The sequence below is a fragment of the Hermetia illucens genome, chromosome 3 (assembly GCF_905115235.1).
Source record: "Hermetia illucens chromosome 3, iHerIll2.2.curated.20191125, whole genome shotgun sequence".
NCBI classification, from domain to species: domain Eukaryota; kingdom Metazoa; phylum Arthropoda; class Insecta; order Diptera; family Stratiomyidae; genus Hermetia; species Hermetia illucens.
The window spans coordinates 37,485,503-37,505,417 of record NC_051851.1 but is presented as its reverse complement, the minus strand read 5'-3'; the positions used below and the strand labels follow the sequence as shown (position 1 = coordinate 37,505,417).

Sequence of the window (19,915 nt, the reverse complement as noted above, 5' to 3'; positions counted from 1 at the left end):
ATGCTTGGCATATATTTTTCCATTGACAAGGCCAATCTGCCACTACTAACTGACTCGATAGATCCATTTCTAACTCATATTGCTGGAGTTGCTTACGAATCCCCCATTTATAGCGTACTCGGAAATACAATGTATACTTTCAAATGGTATTATTTAGAGCGCCGAAGTGTGCAAAATATGGTACTTTCACATCCACGTTCGAGTTGCAAGGATATAGGACTTTAACGTAAATGTCGTGTAGGCATAATTCCATGGTCCCCTTCAGACACGGATGGATTTGGAGATGCCGAGATTGGTATAGATACGGTTTATACTGAATGCAGGTGAGGCATATCTAATACCTTTGAGGGATACGGGGCCCGAGTTGCACAACGTAACTCCACACTAGATCCCACAAGGAGTTCTGCTTCCGATATGGGCATAACCACAATCAACTTGAAATAAATGAGCATATGCATCAGACAACCATCCGCATCTGATGTTACCAGATAACCTCTGGTAAGCTTCGTCGCAAGTGCCACTCTAGATGAGCCCCATTGCAGACTTGGATCTGATGATCCCCCTCGAGTACGTGGGGACAAAATGCAGGGGCAAGTTATTTGTTTGCTTCTTTCAGTACACGAAGAACATCCGCAGTTTTTGTAGACATTCTTAGGCAGAGCAATGTCTGCCTACGTACAATGATTTATGCTACCAACTGTGATCTGAAGAAAATTAAAAAGCTTTTAGCTTTTCCGACATTTATCTCGGATTGAATATTTGCTACGATAGTATAAAATGTAGATAAGAATTTCGAAATTGAGGAGCTTTTGTACATTCGTGTTTATTATGTAAATATTCAATGGCAATAGTTCGTTTGTGAATTGTGCCAATAAACTGAATTGTTTCCGTATTTACTTTTTCAAAACTGTATGGAAAACAAACAAGAAATATTAAATTTAGAAGCATACCAGTCTGTTACTTTTAACAAACAAAAGAATCTACTATGTTGCATGAAAATCATACACAACTTTTCTTTTTTGAAAGAATGATTAAAATGTTATTCTTCGAAACATTGATCGTTAAATTCTGTAGTTCCTCGCCATTTCCTAGGCAATTTCCGAGTTAAAATCATCATATCATTGTATCTTTCTGAAACAAATGATACTCTAAAAGAACTAAGTAGATGGAATGGTTGAATAAGTCGTGTATGTTTAATTTTTGTTTGTTGAACATATTTTGTGATGATGGTTTTTGAGGTTTGCAATGCAATGCAATTCCTTGTTGTCATTTTTCCACTATTTTATTTTCAGCGAGACTGTGTTTCAGTTTCATTATCATCACACTTAATGTTGTACAATTGATAAGTCTATAGTAGCGGGGCAAACACAAAGGCGGACATAAACATGCATGACGCAATCGAATCGTAAGAAAAGATGATACCTATTGCTTCTTATCCAATCGAACCATTGAAATATTCCATTTGTCGAACTGGTAAGGTAACCACTACTGACTACGCAAGTTAACCTTCTTTATAAATCTGTCAGCTGTGATCCTATGAGCAAAGATACATATAAATACTGTGCTCCTGCTCCGGCTCGAATAGGACTGATAGTTGAGTGCTCATTGATGAGCGCAAAGCAAAACTCCAAGGACCAACTGTATCCAACACAGTGTCCCGTGCCAAAATGAACACTCTGCGATAAATCTTCTGTAAAACATGGTCTGATTTTTGTGACTTTTGACAAGGTAATGAATATTGTACATATGGATATGTATATAAGCCTTATGAAAATATAGATACGGATTCAAATTTTAAAGAAGTTTATATGAAAATGCTCAAGTTTGGTTACATAATTCCCTTCCTCTTTCAAGCCAACAACAAGCGTTTGCTAACTTATCTCAATATTGCCCACTTCCCATTCGATCTTGCATCATATCCAAATGAGGAAACTTGTTTGAGCCTTTCTCGAGTTTAAAGCCTGTTAACAAGTCACGCGCAGACTATTTTATCGGATGTCTATCTGAGGATTGGATTCACATCCCCCCCTACTTGAATAAAACTCTTTGTTTTACAACTGTGAACTATAATAACTATGGAGAAAAATAATTTAAGCGTTACTATTTCAAAATTATAAAAATATAGATGGTGAGTCAGAACGGCGCAGGCTTTTAACATCTTTTCTATTAATAAGAAAATCAGCTTATGATAAAAAATCATACATATAAATTAACTTGATTAGGATACCAAGAAAGAATGTTAATATCATTAAGAATCGATATATTCCATAAAAGTGAAGGATTAATGATAATTCAGCTGTAAGAATTAATTGAAGTAGACCCGATGTGGGAGATTGTTAATTCAGAAAGCAGAAGTCAGATCCATTTCGAAAACTGTTAAAGAAACTGGTTCAGCGTGGGCGAGTTCTTACTATCTACTAGTTCTACTCATTGTAGCCTGTGTAGTGTCTTTTACCCCATGAATTTTTTTTTGGAAATACTAACGGGCTTATGAATCCCATCTATACTTTTCAATATTTTGTCCCGCAATCAGATCTCAATTTCAGGAAATTATCTATTTTAAAGCGACCAACTAGAACTACCGCATTTTACTATAATAGTCTTGAAAGTTGTACGTCTTTTGGTATTTGGTGTTGAGGGTGGTGAAGCTATTTGGAGATTGGTTTTAATTAATATTCATGATGCAAACGGTTCTAGTTATTTAAAAAGATAAATATTTTCATTAAAATTTGGCAGGCTAATGGTGATTCCATTTATTTTTAATATTTACTCATTAAATTATTTAAATCAGTTTAATTATATAAATAGAATAACGCCAAGGTAGAAATCAATGATTTTTATATTGAAATATGCACATAATATAGTAGGGAATTTACGATTAAAGAAAAAGAGGAAGTAGCCGCCTCTCTCACTGTGAGGAAAAGATCTACGTTCTCCTTTATCATGTTCCGCTTTCTTTCTAAACATTAATTTCCATTGCTTCAAATATCTAGTTTTTCTACTCCATATGTGAATCATAGAGTCAAAAAATTAACACTTGCAATAACTTTGTATACAATAAAACCTTATTAAAGCGGTTTACTGTCTGCTTTCTGCTTGACTGTCCATCTGTCTATCTGTCATAGTACTTTTCCTAGGAGTGGTTGTACCTATTGATACGTGGGTGGGAAGATTGGAACTGCGCATCTCCACTACATCCAAAATGGGGATGAAAATTTTCTCTTTACCAAATATAGGCGTATAGGGTATTAGTTGTAAATGGAGGGAGTGCAGAATTAGAAAGTGATTACTTATATTTCAGGAACCCTTTCTAAACGATTGGGGGTGTGGCATGGAAACATTCGAAAGCTTTAGATTACAAATAATTTGAAATGCAAAGAACAGTGCAAAAACCATTGTTGCCCTACAAGCCATATTGCCAAATGAATCATTTGGGTACAGGAAAACACTGATTGAAACTAGAGTAACGTGGTTCTTTCCGACGTACATTTAAAAATACAATCAGGGTGGATCTTTAAGGTTGCTCCTCATCATGGAGTTTTCACCCTTTACATCTATTCAGGGTAAACCTGAATGATTTCATGATAGTTGAATTTAGAAGACGGCATCGCTATCTGCTGTCAAACGTCAAGCCATCTTAAGAAATGAGGACTGAAAACTCAAAGTCTTTCCTGCTTGTCGTGACAGGCGATTAAGAGGGAGAGCAATATGTGGGCTAGCAACCTGCAAATTTTGAAACTTTACTGCTATCGAAACGTCAACAACTGACATCTGGGCAACGACCTTTGTCTATCGAAAAAGGACTATGATTGATTTTTGGAATGTGCGTACGCTCCTCGATAACAGTAGCGAGAGTCCTCAGAATGCTCGCTCCCGCTCGCGGCAAAAGCACAGTCTTTTTACTCTGGAAAGCCAAGTGGTAGCAGGCGCAAATTCGGTGTCGGGTTGTTTCTGACTTCTGCCGCAAGGCGCGCTCTCTTGGCCTGGGAGTTGGTTTTTGACAGGCTAACTGCAAGATTCCGGTCCAGGTTAAGGAGCATCACAATTGTACAATGCTACGCAGCAACGGAGACTTCCGATATGGTAGAGAAGGATGCTTGCTACGTAAGGTAACATTGTGATCGTGACGAGTAATCTGAATGCCAAGGTGGGATCTGAAAACACCCTTGCTTGGATATGTGATGGGGAAATACGGTCTTGGCGACCGCAACGGTAATGGTAGGAGGGTCGTCAACATAGCATGCTGCTCTTAAACCCAGGTAAAGGAGGAGGGTTTGAGACAACGTACTCTGTAAAACAAAAATAAAATACTGAGACCAGGGAAAGAGATAAATAAATTATAGTTCGTGTTATTCCACTGTGCTCAATCCTACTTGATCTCTCCTGGTGACAGGACCCGCGCCAGGTCGACCAAGAAAACGCATATAATGTCTTTAGAAAGAACATGATCGAATCGAGCAACAAGCCTTGGAAAAATGCTAGGGCGTCTACCGCAGTCGACGCGGCTGGACGGGCCCCGGTCCTGTCGAGAAATGGGGAAGGGTTCTTGACGCATGGACAGCGTCAGGACGTAAGTAAGTTACTCCAAACAAAACAAATACGTGTCTGCACGCTAAATATTGGCACCTTAACTGGAAAAACCGAGGAACTCGCAAGAGCCCTTCGGAAAATGCAAATGTGGTAAAAGTGGCTATAAACTTCTCTATTTTGGTAGGTCACGCCCTTAATACGGTGTTGGCATTGCCATCTCAGAGGGTTACCCTGATGCTATTGGAGAAATCGAATCGAATGAAGCTCACTATTATATCAACTGATGGCACTATTTACTTATTCTTTCATAGGCGTACGATATATGCCCTTTGAAACTTAGCCCGGCATCGAGAGTCACGCCAAGGTATTTGATGGTCGGCTTTGAGACGATCATATGGCTGCCAACCCGCAGACTGATCATATTTCTTTTCCGGTGGATTGCCTCCGTCTTTTCCTCGCCATGCTCAGTCAGTCCTCCGAGAGTTTTGCAACGATCCCTATGGCCAGGTCATCTGCAAAACCGATCAACGTGACCTCCTTTGTTACGGAAAGCAAGAGCACCCCGTTATACATCACGTTCCAGAGCAGAACATTGGGCCCGTCGTCCGTCCCGTACAAGAGAGCTCTGTCTGATAGGTAACTCTCGATTAGCTTAGCCAAGTAACCAGGTACATTAATTCTGGCCAATGACTCCTTAATGCGGCCCCAGTTGGCGGAGTCGAATGAATTTGTTTACATTCACCGTCACCACGGCACAACACTTGCGAGAAAGCATTGCCTCCCGAGCCAAGTCCACCACTCTTCCCACCGTGCTAACAGTGGAGCGAGCTTTTCGGAACCCATATTGTTCATCCGCAAGACCATTCCCGTCTTCCACGATTGGGAGCAATCTATTCTGAACATCTTTCCCATAGTGTCCAACAAACAGATATGCCGATAGGATGCTGGGACCCCGGTGGCTTACCGGGTTTGGGCAACAAAACCAGTTTTTGCATTTTCCATTGTGGAGAAAATACGCCTTCCGCCATGCACGTCTCGGAGGTATTTATGAATCAATCAGGTCTGGTCCTCACCGCCAGCTTCAACGCTTTATTAGGGATGTTATCCAAACTCAGAGCCTTGCCATCGCCGATCCTTCCGCAGACCTCCCGAAGTTCCTCCTTGGTAACACGAGTATGGTGAGGAAAGAGCATGGTTACAATTTTTTGTGGAAGCCGTGGACAGGTCACCTGAAGCGACCTTTGCCCCTGCAATTTCCTCATAACTAGCCTATAGGCCATGCCCCAGGGGTTTATGTTGGCATCTAGAAACAGTCGCCTAAAGCAATTTCTTTTGCTCCTACGAATGGCCTCCTTTATTCTGCCACGAAACGGCCTATAATCCCGTTCGTGCTTCTCGTGATCGGGTCTTCCCTTGGATCGCTGGAACTGCCTTCTTGCTCGATGGCATGTCAATCTTAGCTCCGCGATTTCGCTATTCCACCAATAGTTTCGCTGTTTGCTTGCAAACCCTCGTCGTCTAGCCCGGCATCCCTACTCGGTTTCTGCGAGCATTCAACTCGCCACTTGGCCCACGAGCGACTTTAATACAGATCCCCTGGTGGTCGCTGTGGGTGTAATGCTCACTGACATACCAGGTAGTTAGCCTTGTCAATGCGGTGCTCACGTACGTGACGTCGACGATAGAGCCAGACTTCTCCCTTTGAACATAAATGAATTCCCAACATTGGCAAGTACAACATCCAACTCGGCAAATACCTCGAGCAGGATGCGTCCTCTTTCGTTTGTCCTTCGGCCACCCCACTCACAGGCCTAGGCGTTGAAGTCACCCACTATGATTTTCGGGGTATGACTCATTGCGCCCAGCACCAAATGGTGCAGCATCTGTACTGCGCACGTGTTGCGCTAGGAGGAGCGTAACAGGTGTAGACACGAATCCGCCCATCTTTGCTCTCACGAAACCAGCTTCCGGACGTTTCATAACTTCGTGAATGGCCTGCCCCCCGCTCGCGCATAGACAACATAGTTGAAGCAAAACCCTTTCCTGAGAGGTTGTCGCCTTTCGTGAAGGTTGAGGCTTTATCCATTCTTTTCCATAACGTTTTGCCGTCGTCACTTCAGCCTATAGGCGGATTGAGTAAAACACCAAAAGGGCAGTAATGAAGATACATCGAGCGGACAATGATACCATTGTGAACGGGATTGAAACGCAACACCGTCTCCATCGCTAGTGGTGGTTTTTATTTGACAAATATCGATATTTCGGGAACAACTTGTTCCCTTCTTCAGTGCCGGGTATCCCCGGCGGGTCAAATAAAACCCACTATTAGCAACGGAGGCGGTCAAAGGGTAGTATAGATCCCAGGACAAAACATGGATTGGTATCCATGATGGAGCATAAAACCTGGATAACGCCTGCCGAACCAACACCAACAGTTCTACTACCAAATCCTACCTCCACTTTCACGTTGTGATCGCTGGGATTTATTCTTTTATGAAAAACTGCAGACGGAGAAGAATGAAGGCGAGTCTTCCGCGTTTAAAAACGGGACAAAATGTACCAACTGGTCTTCCAGGTTGGGGGTTGGGCAGGGCTGACAACCCTACCCCGAAAACCGAAGTTACAAAGCCACGGAAGGAGCCTCGGACAGGATGGATTTTACAACGACGAACCCGTAACAACAAAGGCATAACGATTTGCGCATTTTCTCATGGAATATGCACTCCCTGTACAGACCGAATGCTTTTGAGCAGCTAGCCAATACCCTGGCTGATGTAACAGCGTTGCAAGAGATGCGATGGACAGGGACCGGTTTCCTGGAGAAGAGCCGCTACACCATATATTATAGTGGCCATCCAGTAAACCATGTGCTCGGAGTAGGTTTCTTAGTCAGCCAAAAACTGAAATCTGCTGTTATCGGCTTTGAAAATATTATATAAGCGAAAGGCTATGCGCTCTGCGTTTGCGAGGCAAATTTCGAAATATAAGCCTCATTAACGTTCACGTCCCTACAGAGGAGACTGCAGAGTCGGAGAAGGATACCTTCTTCGAGGTAGTTGAGCGGACCCTGGAAACCTGTCCTAATCATCCCAATGATATCAAAATCATGCTTGGATATTTCAACAGTAAAGTAGGGACGGAGCCAGTGTTAGGCGACACGTCGGCTCCCATAGCTTACATAGGGATACCAATGAGAACGGACTGCGGATTATTCAGTTCGTAATATCACACGAAATGGTTGTTGGAAGTACCTTGTTTGCGCGTAAAGCGGTCCACAAACATACATGGGGCAGAACATATAGGGGGCCAATATAGACTCGGACCACTATCTCGTTGGCATGGTGCCCCGAGCTGGAATTACGACACCACCTACAATCCCCTCTGATTATCAGGTGAGAGTGAATATTCAAGCCATTCACAATACAGCCCTCCGCGGCACCTATAAGGGCGAAATGGATGCCGCAATAACCGCAGTCAACGGAGATCCTGGAGATGAAGCATCAATAAATGATCTTCACAACCACCTGAAGAAAGTTATCATTGATACGGCCACAAAGATACGTGGCCCCAGCCGCAAAAAAAGTCGGAACAGCGGGTTTGACGATGAATGTAAGCTAGCTTCGGAACGGAAGAATGCCGCATACTGACGCGGGCACGCGGGGAGACTTATCACGAACTCCGTCGAGCAGAGGAGTGACCTCACATATGGAAAAAGGAAGCCTAGGAGAACGAGCAAGTCTGTGAACTAGAAAAGTACAGAGAGCAACCGCACCAGGCGCGGAAGTTTTACCTAAAAGGCAGCAGGATGAAGCCTTATACACCTTGTTGCTTATCCTGCCGAAACGAAGAGGGAAACCTGATTTCCGACTGAATGGACATATTGGAGCGATAGGTTCACTACTGAACTACTGAACATCCAGAACCACCAACTGAAGACGATGGACAAATATTGTCACCATCAAGTATTGGAGAAACAGTCCGTGCAATTCATCCGCTTAAAAATCGTAAGTCGCCAGGAGCCGATGGAATTACAGCCGAATTGGTTAAATACGGAAACGACCAATTACACCAAGTGGTTCATTAACTTGTGCTCAAGGTATGGGACAGCGAATCAATGCCTGATGACTGGCAAAGAGGCGTTATCTGTCTCATACATAAAAAGGGAGATATCACACACTGCAGCAATTATAGAGGTATCACGTTGCGTTCTATAAGATATTCTCCTCTATCTTGATATGCCAGATAGCCTCGTATGCCCAGAACATCATTGGCCCACACCAAAGAGGCTTCACTCCAGGCAAATCAGCAACAGATTAAATTTTCTCTCTGCGGCAAGCAATGGGAAAACTGTAGGAATATGGACATCAGTTGCATCATCTTTTCATCAACTTTAAAGCCGCCTATGATAGTATAGCCATGAGAGCTCGGTATCCTGACGAAATTGATAAGACTGACTTGGTTGACCCTGACCAATGTGCGAGGCCAGATAAAAGCAGCAGGATCACTCCCAAGACCATCAGCAAAGGTCTACGACAAGGGGATACCCTATCATGCGTCTTCTTTAACCTGGCCCTGGAGATAGTGATCCATGATGCTGAGGTAAATGCAAAAGGTACGATCCTCTTCAAGTCCACCCAACTACTGGCCTATGCTGGCGATATCGACATCATGGGAAGAACGACCCGAGACGTACAAACTGCCTTCATCCAGATGGAGTAGGCGGCAATTGAGGCGAGATGTTGGGCTGCACATTAATGAAAGCAAGAGAAAATATATGGTGGCAACGTCAGCACCAAATGCCAACCAACCAACAACATCAAACCGCACTGGTCAAACGGGAAGAATAAAGATAGGAGGCTACAACTTTGAGACCGTTGATAATTTCTCCTATTTAGGGTCGAAAATCAGAACCGATAATAGCTACGACGATGAAATCCGCGCACGGTTGTTGACTGCCAACAGAACCTATTTCAGCTTACAAAAACTGTTCCACTCGAAACGTCTCACCATAGGGTCAAAGCTCTTACTGTACAATACGGAAATTTGGGTTCTTAGCAAGAAAAATTGCGAACTCTTGGCCGCGTTCGAGAGAAGAATTTTCCGAAAAATTTTTGGCCTCCTACATGAGGATGGACAATTCCGTAGCCTACATAACGGCGAAATCTATGAGCGATACCATGACCGTCAGGTTGTGGATAAAATCGGGCTAGGTAGGTCAGGACGCCAGACAGCTTTTAGGGATATCCTCGGCGCAAAACCGGGATGTCTGGAGTTCCTTATTAAGGCAGGCCTAGACCGGATACCGGTTGTTGCACCGTTGATGATGATGATTAGCGATGGAGAGGGTGTTGCATTTCAATTCCTTTAACCTTTTCGCTAGAAACGCCGTGAATTCACATTGACTATACCTTTGTTGTTTAACCAGTGGACCCATTTTTCCAATAAGCGTAAAATGTAACCCGCTGGAAAAATTTAGAATGATCGAAAGTAAGTGGGAATTTATTGGGAAGTCCTTGCTAGGGTTGAGTCTAGCATTAAAACCAACAGTAATCATGGTTGGAATGAACAATGCATTGTGTTGTGGTTGGTGATTCCAGATGTATAAAGGACTGACAAATAGTAAAATCGAAGACTGTTAAAAATGGAAACAAACAAAATGTTTTCTTTTTAATTTTTTATTAAAATATTTTAAAAAAATCCACTAGACAAACATTTGATACAAATATTCGCATTGGGCATACACATAAAAATATTTGCAAGGAAAGTACCATGTAATCTACTAGTATATACTCCTTTAGATACAATTTTCATATTTTTGCTTAGAAAACTCTCATCTACGGATACATTTCATTGTCATTTGTCACCTGGCTATCTACTAATAGAATTCCAATGTACATCCTTTTTTATTTCTTTTAATGCACGGAAATTTTAGTCAGTTTTATTATAAAAATTGCGAATAAAAAGTTCCGTATACTATAAAATATTATCTATCTATCTTACAGTGCTATGGCAATATCATTCATAGGCAATGCTTCGTTTTTGATGCTCAAATTAAAGTTGCAGAAATACATGAAATATCTTTTTCTGGTTTGGTTTGAGCATCCGAAAAATACTATAAAAATTCTTATGATAATAGAGGCTGTGATTAAGCGTTCATTCGATTTCAGTAAATTCGTTTTGAAGGAAATGCATCTACTGAAATGTATAAATATTTTTTTTCAATAGTTGCAGAGAGTAATTGCCAATGCGTAATATGATCTTTTGCATGGAAAAGTTAAAGCCTTTCTCTCTGTATTCGGTCTCCAAAAAAAGGATAAATGAATAATGTTTGGACTGAATGTTGCAAAATAGTGCGAATCTCTGTTTTGGGGTAACAGTTGTTCTTTTGTAGGGGATAAAATGGATAATGAAGTTTCTTTGAAACAAAAGAAATGTAGGTGTGAAATGTAAAACAATTTGTTATGTTGACAAACCTATTTAAAAATAATAGTGTCAAGATACTAACTTTTTAATTAGATAAAACTAGAATTGGCAATCGATCTATTTCTTCTTGTAGAACTGTAGAGCATTCCATGCTGATCCGAATGAGGGTTTTGGAGCGCCATTGAAGTAGTTTTTGAAAGAGTAGTCACCATAGCCGGGCGAAGCTGATGGGAATGGAGTTGAAAAACCTGCTTTTGAGTAATAGGTACGTGGGGGGAATGTTGATGAACGGAATGTTGATGGAGCGAAGGTGGTTGAACGGAATGTAGAGGGGGCAAAGCTGGACGAACGGAACGTTGATGGAGCGAAAGTAGTTGATCTGAATGTTGATGGTGCGAAGCTGCTGGAGCGGAAGGTTGATGGTGCAAAGGTTGTTGACACGAACGTTGATGGGGCAAATGTGCTTGAAGGATAACTATTATATCCGCCGAAATTTTGGAATCCACCGCGGGAAGCACAAAGTCCTGGATAGCGACCTGAAGAACCCATTCCGTGAACGTTGCAATCGGGGTTACCAACTGAGTAGGGCATGGAACCTACAACGTTACCACTGTAATGAGGAGAGAGAAGGTATTAGTTAGTTTTGTTTTTTTTCGAGTAGTTTTTTTTTTATTTGTTAATTTGCGAATGAATGATAGAGAGGCTAACTTACCCAGGTCCGTAGTTGCAGACAAAGAGTTTGTTGTATTTAGCACCTGATTTGTAGTAAGTGAAGCCGCAACCAACCATATTGGTATCAGCCCATACCAACTGCAAGATAAATAATAATTTTATATTAGAATTATTGATGATGAACTAAGAAATTTAATGTTATCCTTTCAGTGGAAAGAAACAAGATTTTCGATTTTATCAATGATTTTAAGTTTTCATTTGACTTTTATTCATTGTTAATCCATTCAAGAGTATTTGACAGATTATCTAAATATCTTGTTGGCATTTTGCGTAATTAACAAGTTTTTTTTCTCAATCTTTCTTTTTTGTTTCAAAATTCCCTGTGGTGGCATCAGAATTAATTTTATATTGTATCTGAATATTTTCATCTAATTTGCAATAAGTATGCATAATTCTCAAGATTAGCGAAGTCGGGTTGAGCATAAAAAATTAACAGTATGGAGAAATATGTCAACCTTGAAATCGGTGGGACTACAATATTTATCATTTGTTGTCAATACTATTATTAATCGGCTTTTGTAAAATAATGTTTTGTTTCGATTTATGAGAAGATAATCATTTTAAAGCAGATAAAGTGTATATATAAATGTCAGCCGAACATAAAATGTTATATTGTCAAAAGTAAATATTTTTCATATTGGCTAAAATTACGGCTGTGATATTTGGAAATTTGAATATTTTTCCATTATTCTTCGAGTTTGATTACAAGAGATAATCCATCAATTTCAAATTTGAAAGATTGAGGTGGTGATTTTTTTGCGAATAATCATAAAATAACTGAAGGGCATTTTGATGGAAATAAAAAATTCACGTACATCAGATTCTCTATAGCACTCGAGCGTAAATTTGCAAAAATTTGTTATGACCTCATGCAACATTATTGAGCCAGGGATTCATAAATGCTAAGTAAATGACAATATTTAATGAAATATGTAAATTTTACGTTACCTGTGAATAATGTCCGGTTTTTGGTGACCATGCTGATCCGAACGCATATTGATTGACTTCCTTGAACCAATTGGTGATACGTGAGGTGAAATCACCATCACTAATTGGGGCTGTACTCCAGATAATAGCCATGTTTTGTCCCATGGTAAAGCGATCTGTAAAAAAGAGAAATGTGGTTTAGATTGTTTTTCTGGTTGCGTTTTCATCAAAGATTGAAACATGGAATGTCACATGGTTAAAAAGATGAGTCGTTGTCGATCTTATTGAACCATTTTGACTATAGAAAACTTTAACTCTAAAAGCACCATTAACCAATCATCCATTCTTGTCCATATAATCATGTCAAAATTAATCTGAAACAATTTGTTCATTCGAAGATACAATAATCTAGAATCTGACAAAAGCTATTAGCCTTTAGTCACGACCACTTGTTAATTTATTGCGAAAACAATGTTTGATCACGACCGGCACAAATCACCTGAGTGTCCAGATACAAATGATCTGATTGTAAAAGAAGTTATTTTTAGAGAATTGTTTTTAACAATCATATGAGTCCGAGCACAATCGGGAGATCTTCCTTATGAAAGGGTTGCAATGCGCGAGTTTCATGCAAGGTACATGATGCAAAAATACAAAGTCATTAGTTTTAATGTCATGTCTTTATGCATATTAAGCATGGAGACAAGAACATATATGTATAATGTTCATGTAGATTGGTAGTTTCGCGTATATGCATGTGATTGCCTACCTCAATGTGAAATATATTAGCAATCCATGCCAAAGGAATTTTCTTCGGTTGTCAAGCTACTACATGAATTTTATTTCCATTTTGCGATGGTTTGGGAATTTATTTTACTCGTCTTTTTTAAAAATCAATTTTGTATAACTGTGCATCTGAGGTATGCGCCCGTTGAAATGTACTCGTAAGATAAGATACTGACACAGGAAAAAAACATGTTGTAACCGATTTTATCTGAAGAGTATCTTATGTGGATGTGGTAAGTGGGAGACAATTATGCATAAGATATTTGACGTATAAAATATTAATGAAAGATTCATATGTATATATATATGTACCTTTATGGATGTATAATATTAATGGCTTTATTTGAGATATGTATATGTGAATATCTTACTTAAGTAAGTGATTTGGCGCTCCATTCCCCCCAAATCACCCTACGATTGAAGTGCATACATAAAAGTACAATTGAATATCAAATTCCACGCATACATATATAATATATTGACAAATATAATCAGGAACGCTTGATGAAAGTCTCGCTTAAAATCGAAAGTGAATTTTGAATGAATAATTCGAGTGACTCAATCATTTTTTTTTGTTTCCAGTATTTCTATCCGAAATCAATGTCACTGTGGTATTGACTTTTGTGACCATTTAAATTCATGTTGGAAAGAGTATAATGAACCTCGCCTACACACAGGTGCATTGTAGAGGTCAAGACTGAATCTAGATGATATCAGGTTCGACGACTCTGCTTTGACCGAGAAAAAATTTTGTTCGTTTTCTTCTGGTTATTGAGTTGTTAGAATGTAGAGCGACTTTAATGAGGCACTTCAGTTTTTATGGTACATGGAATGGTTTGTTTTATTTTAGAAGAGTTGGAGGATGGTTTTATAACACTTTTACCGTACTTGATGATGAAGTTGAATGCAGAAATGACCGGTATCATGCTGCAGATTTAGATAATGACGATGAGATGAGATGAACGTAGTAAGGATCTTCTTTTCTACAAAGTGTTTTTATTTTGCTGATTTTGTTATTTATTATACAAAGTCAACGACATGCAAGTTTTATGTTACACCATTTGATAAGGTAGTAGATAGGAATTTAATGGTTCGAATCATTATAATTAGTCGCCATAATATAAGAGTATCATGTTGGAGAGCTCTTTCTGTTATTCTGTCAAAATTTTGGGGGTATAGTCCTAACCGTCTAAATATCCAATATATTGTTAGTGGATTTATTTAAAAAAAGTCACGTATTACTAGTTAGAGAGTAAAATGATTCTATGGATGAGCGATATAAAAAAAATACATTTAAAGCAAAATTCGTTACTCACTTATCGTACGTTGTGGATCATGTTTGAAAGTGCATTGATTCGCCCAATTTTGTGCACGTGCTGCTAATTCATCGTCCCATACCTGAAACGAAGTAGAGATTTTGTTAACAATTTTAACTCATTTCACTAAAGAAAAATTTTTAAAGTTAAAAGTAATTTTTGTTTTTTATTTTTTAAACAGAGGAAGAGAGATTTTAAGGAGATAAGTAAAATAAAATATAAACTTACAATTTCTTTCATGTTTTGAGCTCCTGGTTGGCCTGGTTGTAATCCCATCGCCACCGCCGATCGTAGCCTATTATGAGCCTCGAGAATTGTAGCTTTTTCTTGTGGAGTAATCCCACTTTCTGTAATATAATCAGAACCAAATGTTATTATATGATATATTAAATATATTTCACAGATACTTTTAATATAATATTTTTTTTCTTCCTAAATTTAAAAATTGAAACTAAAAAGCCCGAAAATAGCCGCAAACTCATGAAGAAAACATGATTTATAGAATTAATAATCGATCCGAAGCAAACAAAACTAATAATTACGTCTAATTTGAGGTATTGTTATATAATATTTCAAAATAATATCCTTTATCAATCCGAAAAATTATCAATTTTACTTGATGCAAATGACTGATATTAAATTACATCTAAAACGAGTTACCGTAAATTCCATCTTCGCACTTTATTATACTAATTTGATGACATGTACGCTAGTAAATAAATAATAGGCAAAAACTCGCCCGCCTTTTTCAATCGCTTGCTGCCCGGAACAAGCTTTTTTTCGATGAAATTTTCTCAGGAGCTTTTAATTTATTTCCAATTTATATTCATATAAGAAATAAATATAGAAAATAGCATTAACCTTGTGACTATTAACCGTATTAACTAATAATCTGCTTTTCAGAGCTATTTATTCATTATTCTTTCTGGTTGCTTGGAGAAAAAAAGCCATTGCCGTGATTGTGCCGGTAGACTTCAAAATGTCGGAACTAAAAATTCCAGTTTTATCAACAAAATATAAAAAATAGATGTATTTTGTTAAATATACATCCATATATATGCATTGTCTATACACTCGTAGAAAATAATATATTTAAATCTCGCCAAGAATTTAGATGAGTATATTTTACATAAAATTCGCTTGGTTTCCAGTTTTCGTGCAAAATTTTAAATTCAATCGTTTTGTATTGCAATTTTCAAGATTTTGATATTTTTTAGATGACTTTTTATTTCGAACACGTGTTACCAGTTTAGAATGTTCTAAATTTAACGTTTAATACTGAGTCTAATATTCATTTATTCAATATCCAGCATCGACCGGCAAATCGATTGACTTTTGGGATTTTCAATATTTTTTTTTGGTTTTCTTTTCTAGTTTTATATAGCTTTTGTTAGGATAATTTTTTTTATATCATTTTTACACACATATGTATTTATGTTTGTATTAAATTTAAATTCAAAGATTGAATTATTGCTCAGTCATTTGGGATGCCGCTTTGTGTACAGCGATTCTTTGTTTTATTTGCAATTGGATGATTTTCAGAGACCGAGCGGAATACAAATATAATTTTTATTAACAGATCTGTGAATATATTTGTATATTACACCAGAATCGGTGAATACAGGCGTGTATATGTAGTCAACGGGGTTGTCGGTTCTTGGTTGATGTACGATTTACAGACGATTTGCCAAATAAAACAGGCTTAACTGCCCTGAACAATATTTATGTGAAAGGACAACAAACAATAAGGAACACGCAAATTGGGATTGTTTTTAAAACGAAAAGAATTACATTATTTTAAGTCCCTTTAAGCGGAGATGAATTTCAGAAAAAAGCCGGTGAAAAACAGTACACAGAAGAGGTACGAGAAGAGGCTGTTTTCATAGATACCAAGCTAAGTGGCCCACTAACACGACTTGCCGCTTTTTTTCTCGGAAGTATGGTAATTGCATAATCTTGCATAAAATTAAATAAAAACTCGTTCACTAATGTGACTGATGATGCGTTAATTAAAATGCACTTTAAACCGTTGAAAAACCAAACAAGGTTTTTTTAAAATATTGTCGTCCATTTAGCCGTTAGAAAATCAAGTTCAATAACTATTTTGTCGCCTAGCTTTTACCAATAAATAAATAAAAAAATAAATTATTTACGATGGAGAAGATTTCCAATGCACGTGTAATATAGGCAAGTATGAGTTCAAGGTGAGTATTGAGCAGGTTGATCGTAAGATTTGTGAACGATGGGAAAAGAAGACGCGAATTATATATGTATGTTTACCTAAATCGTTAGTTTGATGTTGATTTTCTTTTATATGGTGGTGTGGCCGGTATGGATATTTATACGACGAGTTAAGCTAATAATGTTTAAGATGAGAAGTGGTACTTGTTGGATAATTCAAATTTTCTTATTGTGTAAAGATTTTCTCTACGGAGTAGATATCGTTAGATTGGTTTTGGCTTAAAATGCACTTTTTTATCACTCCTGGATACGTAAATATAAATAGGTCATTTTCACTTTTTAAATTTCCTTAGGATGATCTCTGAATTCAAATTTTGTGAAGTGATAATATAATAATAATACAATAAATAAATATGAAGGTGAATATACTTTAGAAGCGCTTGAATGTAAAGATTTGACGTTGAGAGTTGTATATTTTATTTTGAATTGAATTAATTTTGTTTTAAATTCAAGTTCATGGAAATTTCTTTTTCCTTCACAATTTATTTTCAAGTGGTTTATTTGAATACTATACAAGTTCTGAATTATAAAAATTAATTAATTGTCACAAATCACAATATTTGTTGAATTGTTAATTTACGACATTTCTGCAACTAAAAAGTTATTAAATTTTCAGAATTTTTCACTTGTTTCTATAGAAATATAATTAATAGTTATATAGAAATATGATAAGATATTTTTTTTTGTAGAAATATATAATTTTAAAAAAAATTTCAGTTTGTTAGCAAAATTTCAATTGGATGGAATATGGATCAATATATTATTATAATTCATTTGATTTTCACAATTCTCATAATCTAAAACTTTATTTTGGAAAATATGTCTAATCTTAATTCTAGCTTTGTCACAAGGCTATTACCCTCGGTCACAATTTTTCATACAATTTAGTAAAATTAGATAAATTCCTAAATATTTCTCATTTTTTTATCAAAGATTTAAATGCAAAAATTCTTAAAGATACTCCATCTTCAATAATTTATAATTATATCATTGTTTGCAACTATTTCGAAATGAACGGAAAAAATATTTTTTTAAATAAAATACACAGAAATACTTACGAATAACTTGACATGATAGAACAGTTGTGAAGCATAACGCCAGGAAAGCACTGAAGCAAATAAATCTATTTTGCTGCATTTTGACTTTTATTAAACTTTTCAGCCCTTGCTGAACAATTAACAAATTATATTTTCTTTAACACAACACTTTAAGACACTTTAAATAATCTCTTTGCTGGATATTTATTTTGCGAATAATCTGTATTTTTTTGCACAATTTTCGCGATCACCTTTCGTTTATATTTGACTTGTGACTTAGACGATGACCGTTAGACGATCATCAACTTGTTCACTAAAAAAGATTTTTTAAAACTTTGTCTTGAATTCACTTAAAATCGCGATTTAGATTTTAACTTGATTCCGATAAGTACAAAATTACTCAATCCGTGGATTTTCTTATATAATTTACACCACACAAGACTTTTCTTATCCGTAGAAGAGAGACTCTTGGAAGTTTAGATTAACAAAAACGACTAAACTATCTATACAACATCCAGCCAGGTAGACATAAAGGCGTCTTATGGTAGCGAAAATCTTTTCACCTGTCGCTTTTATAAGAATCGATCAGTACCCGATTTTGCGAAAATTTTTTTCTTTCTTCAACTCGAATATGTTCACATGAGAGATATAGATAGCGGCAAATGTTGTTGTTGTTTGTGGTGGTTTTGATTTAGAGATGGCTAAAGAGGATGATGTTGGGAAGGTGATGATGTTGGTGAGTTGAGGTGATCATGGGTGCTTTTCTCCAGTTTGTGGTTGTGTGGTAGATAAGAAGATGATTATGATGAAGATGGTTCGTGTGCGTGTATCTAATGTATTTTATTTATCTTTTCTGTCACTAGATATTTTTTTCAGCGTTTTCAGACATTTTTTTTACAGATATGTATATATACTACGTTATATACAAAGACGGTACACATATGCACTCTTCTTGTGTGTGGATACAAATGATTCCTGGCTGTGTTTATTTTACTTTCATGAAAAAGCTATTAAATCTTTACTAAAATAATGTATACTATAATAAAAAATCGACATATATAAATTTCTTTTTAAAGAGAAAAAAAACTACAAGAAGAAGAAGATTGACCGGTCCTTAACGATTATTATTAGTTTGTCTCTGGGGTTGAGTGTAGTAAGATGAGTCGTTATCTAGAAATGAGATGGCAACTTTTTTTTGTATTTTTTGAAAAAATGTTTTTTTTTTCATTTTTACTTTTATTATCTTTATCATTCTTCGCGTGAGTTCTTGAACTTTTTTTTATTGGGGATAAGAATATTTTTTTTTGCATTTATGACTATTTCGTTTTTTTAATTTGATGATTTTATTGCAATTTTTTCGGGTTATTCTAAGAATAGATCGGTTTATAAAATATGGATTCCAGTGAGTTAAGAGGTTTTTTTTCTAATAATATGATGTTTTTCAAAATCATTTTCTTTTAATTTTTGCCGATAGAATGTTTTATGATATATCTATCCCATTGATATGGTATTTTTCACGCTAAAAATCACACTATATAGTTTTAACACTCAATTTAAATTGTTAAAGTGTCCAGCAAAAAAATATTTTTCTCGTTTTTATTGATAACTTAAAAATACAACATTTCTGTAACTATTTTGGGTATCTATCGTTTTTGTGTCAGACATCCCCATTATGAAACTCACAACATTTCAGTTATGCGAATACAGAACAGTCAGTTAGTGAGTGTGTAGAATAACTTGAGATTTTCCATGCTTTGGAGACGAATGTTTCAAGATAAAATTTTATTCAGTCTAATAGGAGTTTCCTTAGAGTGATGATATGAATGGGAGAGCTTAATTGCGAGATAAGATGTGATAGCAATGTAAAAGGACATCACAGAGATATTGATGAATTCTGATCCAATATAATTTTGTTTTCTTTGT

General features: G+C 37.0%; 1 protein-coding gene across 1 annotated transcript; it reads right to left on the bottom strand.

Annotated features, from left to right (window-relative positions):
* Positions 1-10,195: 10,195 nt before the first annotated feature.
* LOC119652428 (venom allergen 5-like) lies at positions 10,196-18,525 on the bottom strand. The gene is made up of 6 exons (XM_038056552.1): positions 18,014-18,525; positions 14,943-15,061; positions 14,715-14,796; positions 12,634-12,788; positions 11,666-11,763; positions 10,196-11,563 (listed from the first exon to the last, which is right to left on the bottom strand). The coding sequence occupies exons 1-6, from the start codon at positions 18,090-18,092 to the stop codon at positions 11,071-11,073; spliced, it is 1,026 nt and encodes a 341-aa protein (XP_037912480.1). The 5' UTR covers positions 18,093-18,525; the 3' UTR covers positions 10,196-11,070.
* Between the last annotated feature and the right edge of the window lie 1,390 nt (positions 18,526-19,915).

What these genes read in the sequence shown, in the direction of transcription:
- LOC119652428 (XM_038056552.1), bottom strand. Translation starts at nt 18,092, where the DNA reads ATGCAGCAAAATAGATTTATTTGCTTCAGTGCTTTCCTGGCGTTATGC. An exon ending in CTCAAAACATGAAAGAAATT is followed by an intron (nt 14,797 to 14,942) that starts GTAAGTTTATAT and finishes ACTTCGTTTCAG; the next exon opens with GTATGGGACGATGAATTAGC. An exon ending in GTCTGCAACTACGGACCTGG is followed by an intron (nt 11,564 to 11,665) that starts GTAAGTTAGCCT and finishes TCCTCATTACAG; the next exon opens with TGGTAACGTTGTAGGTTCCA.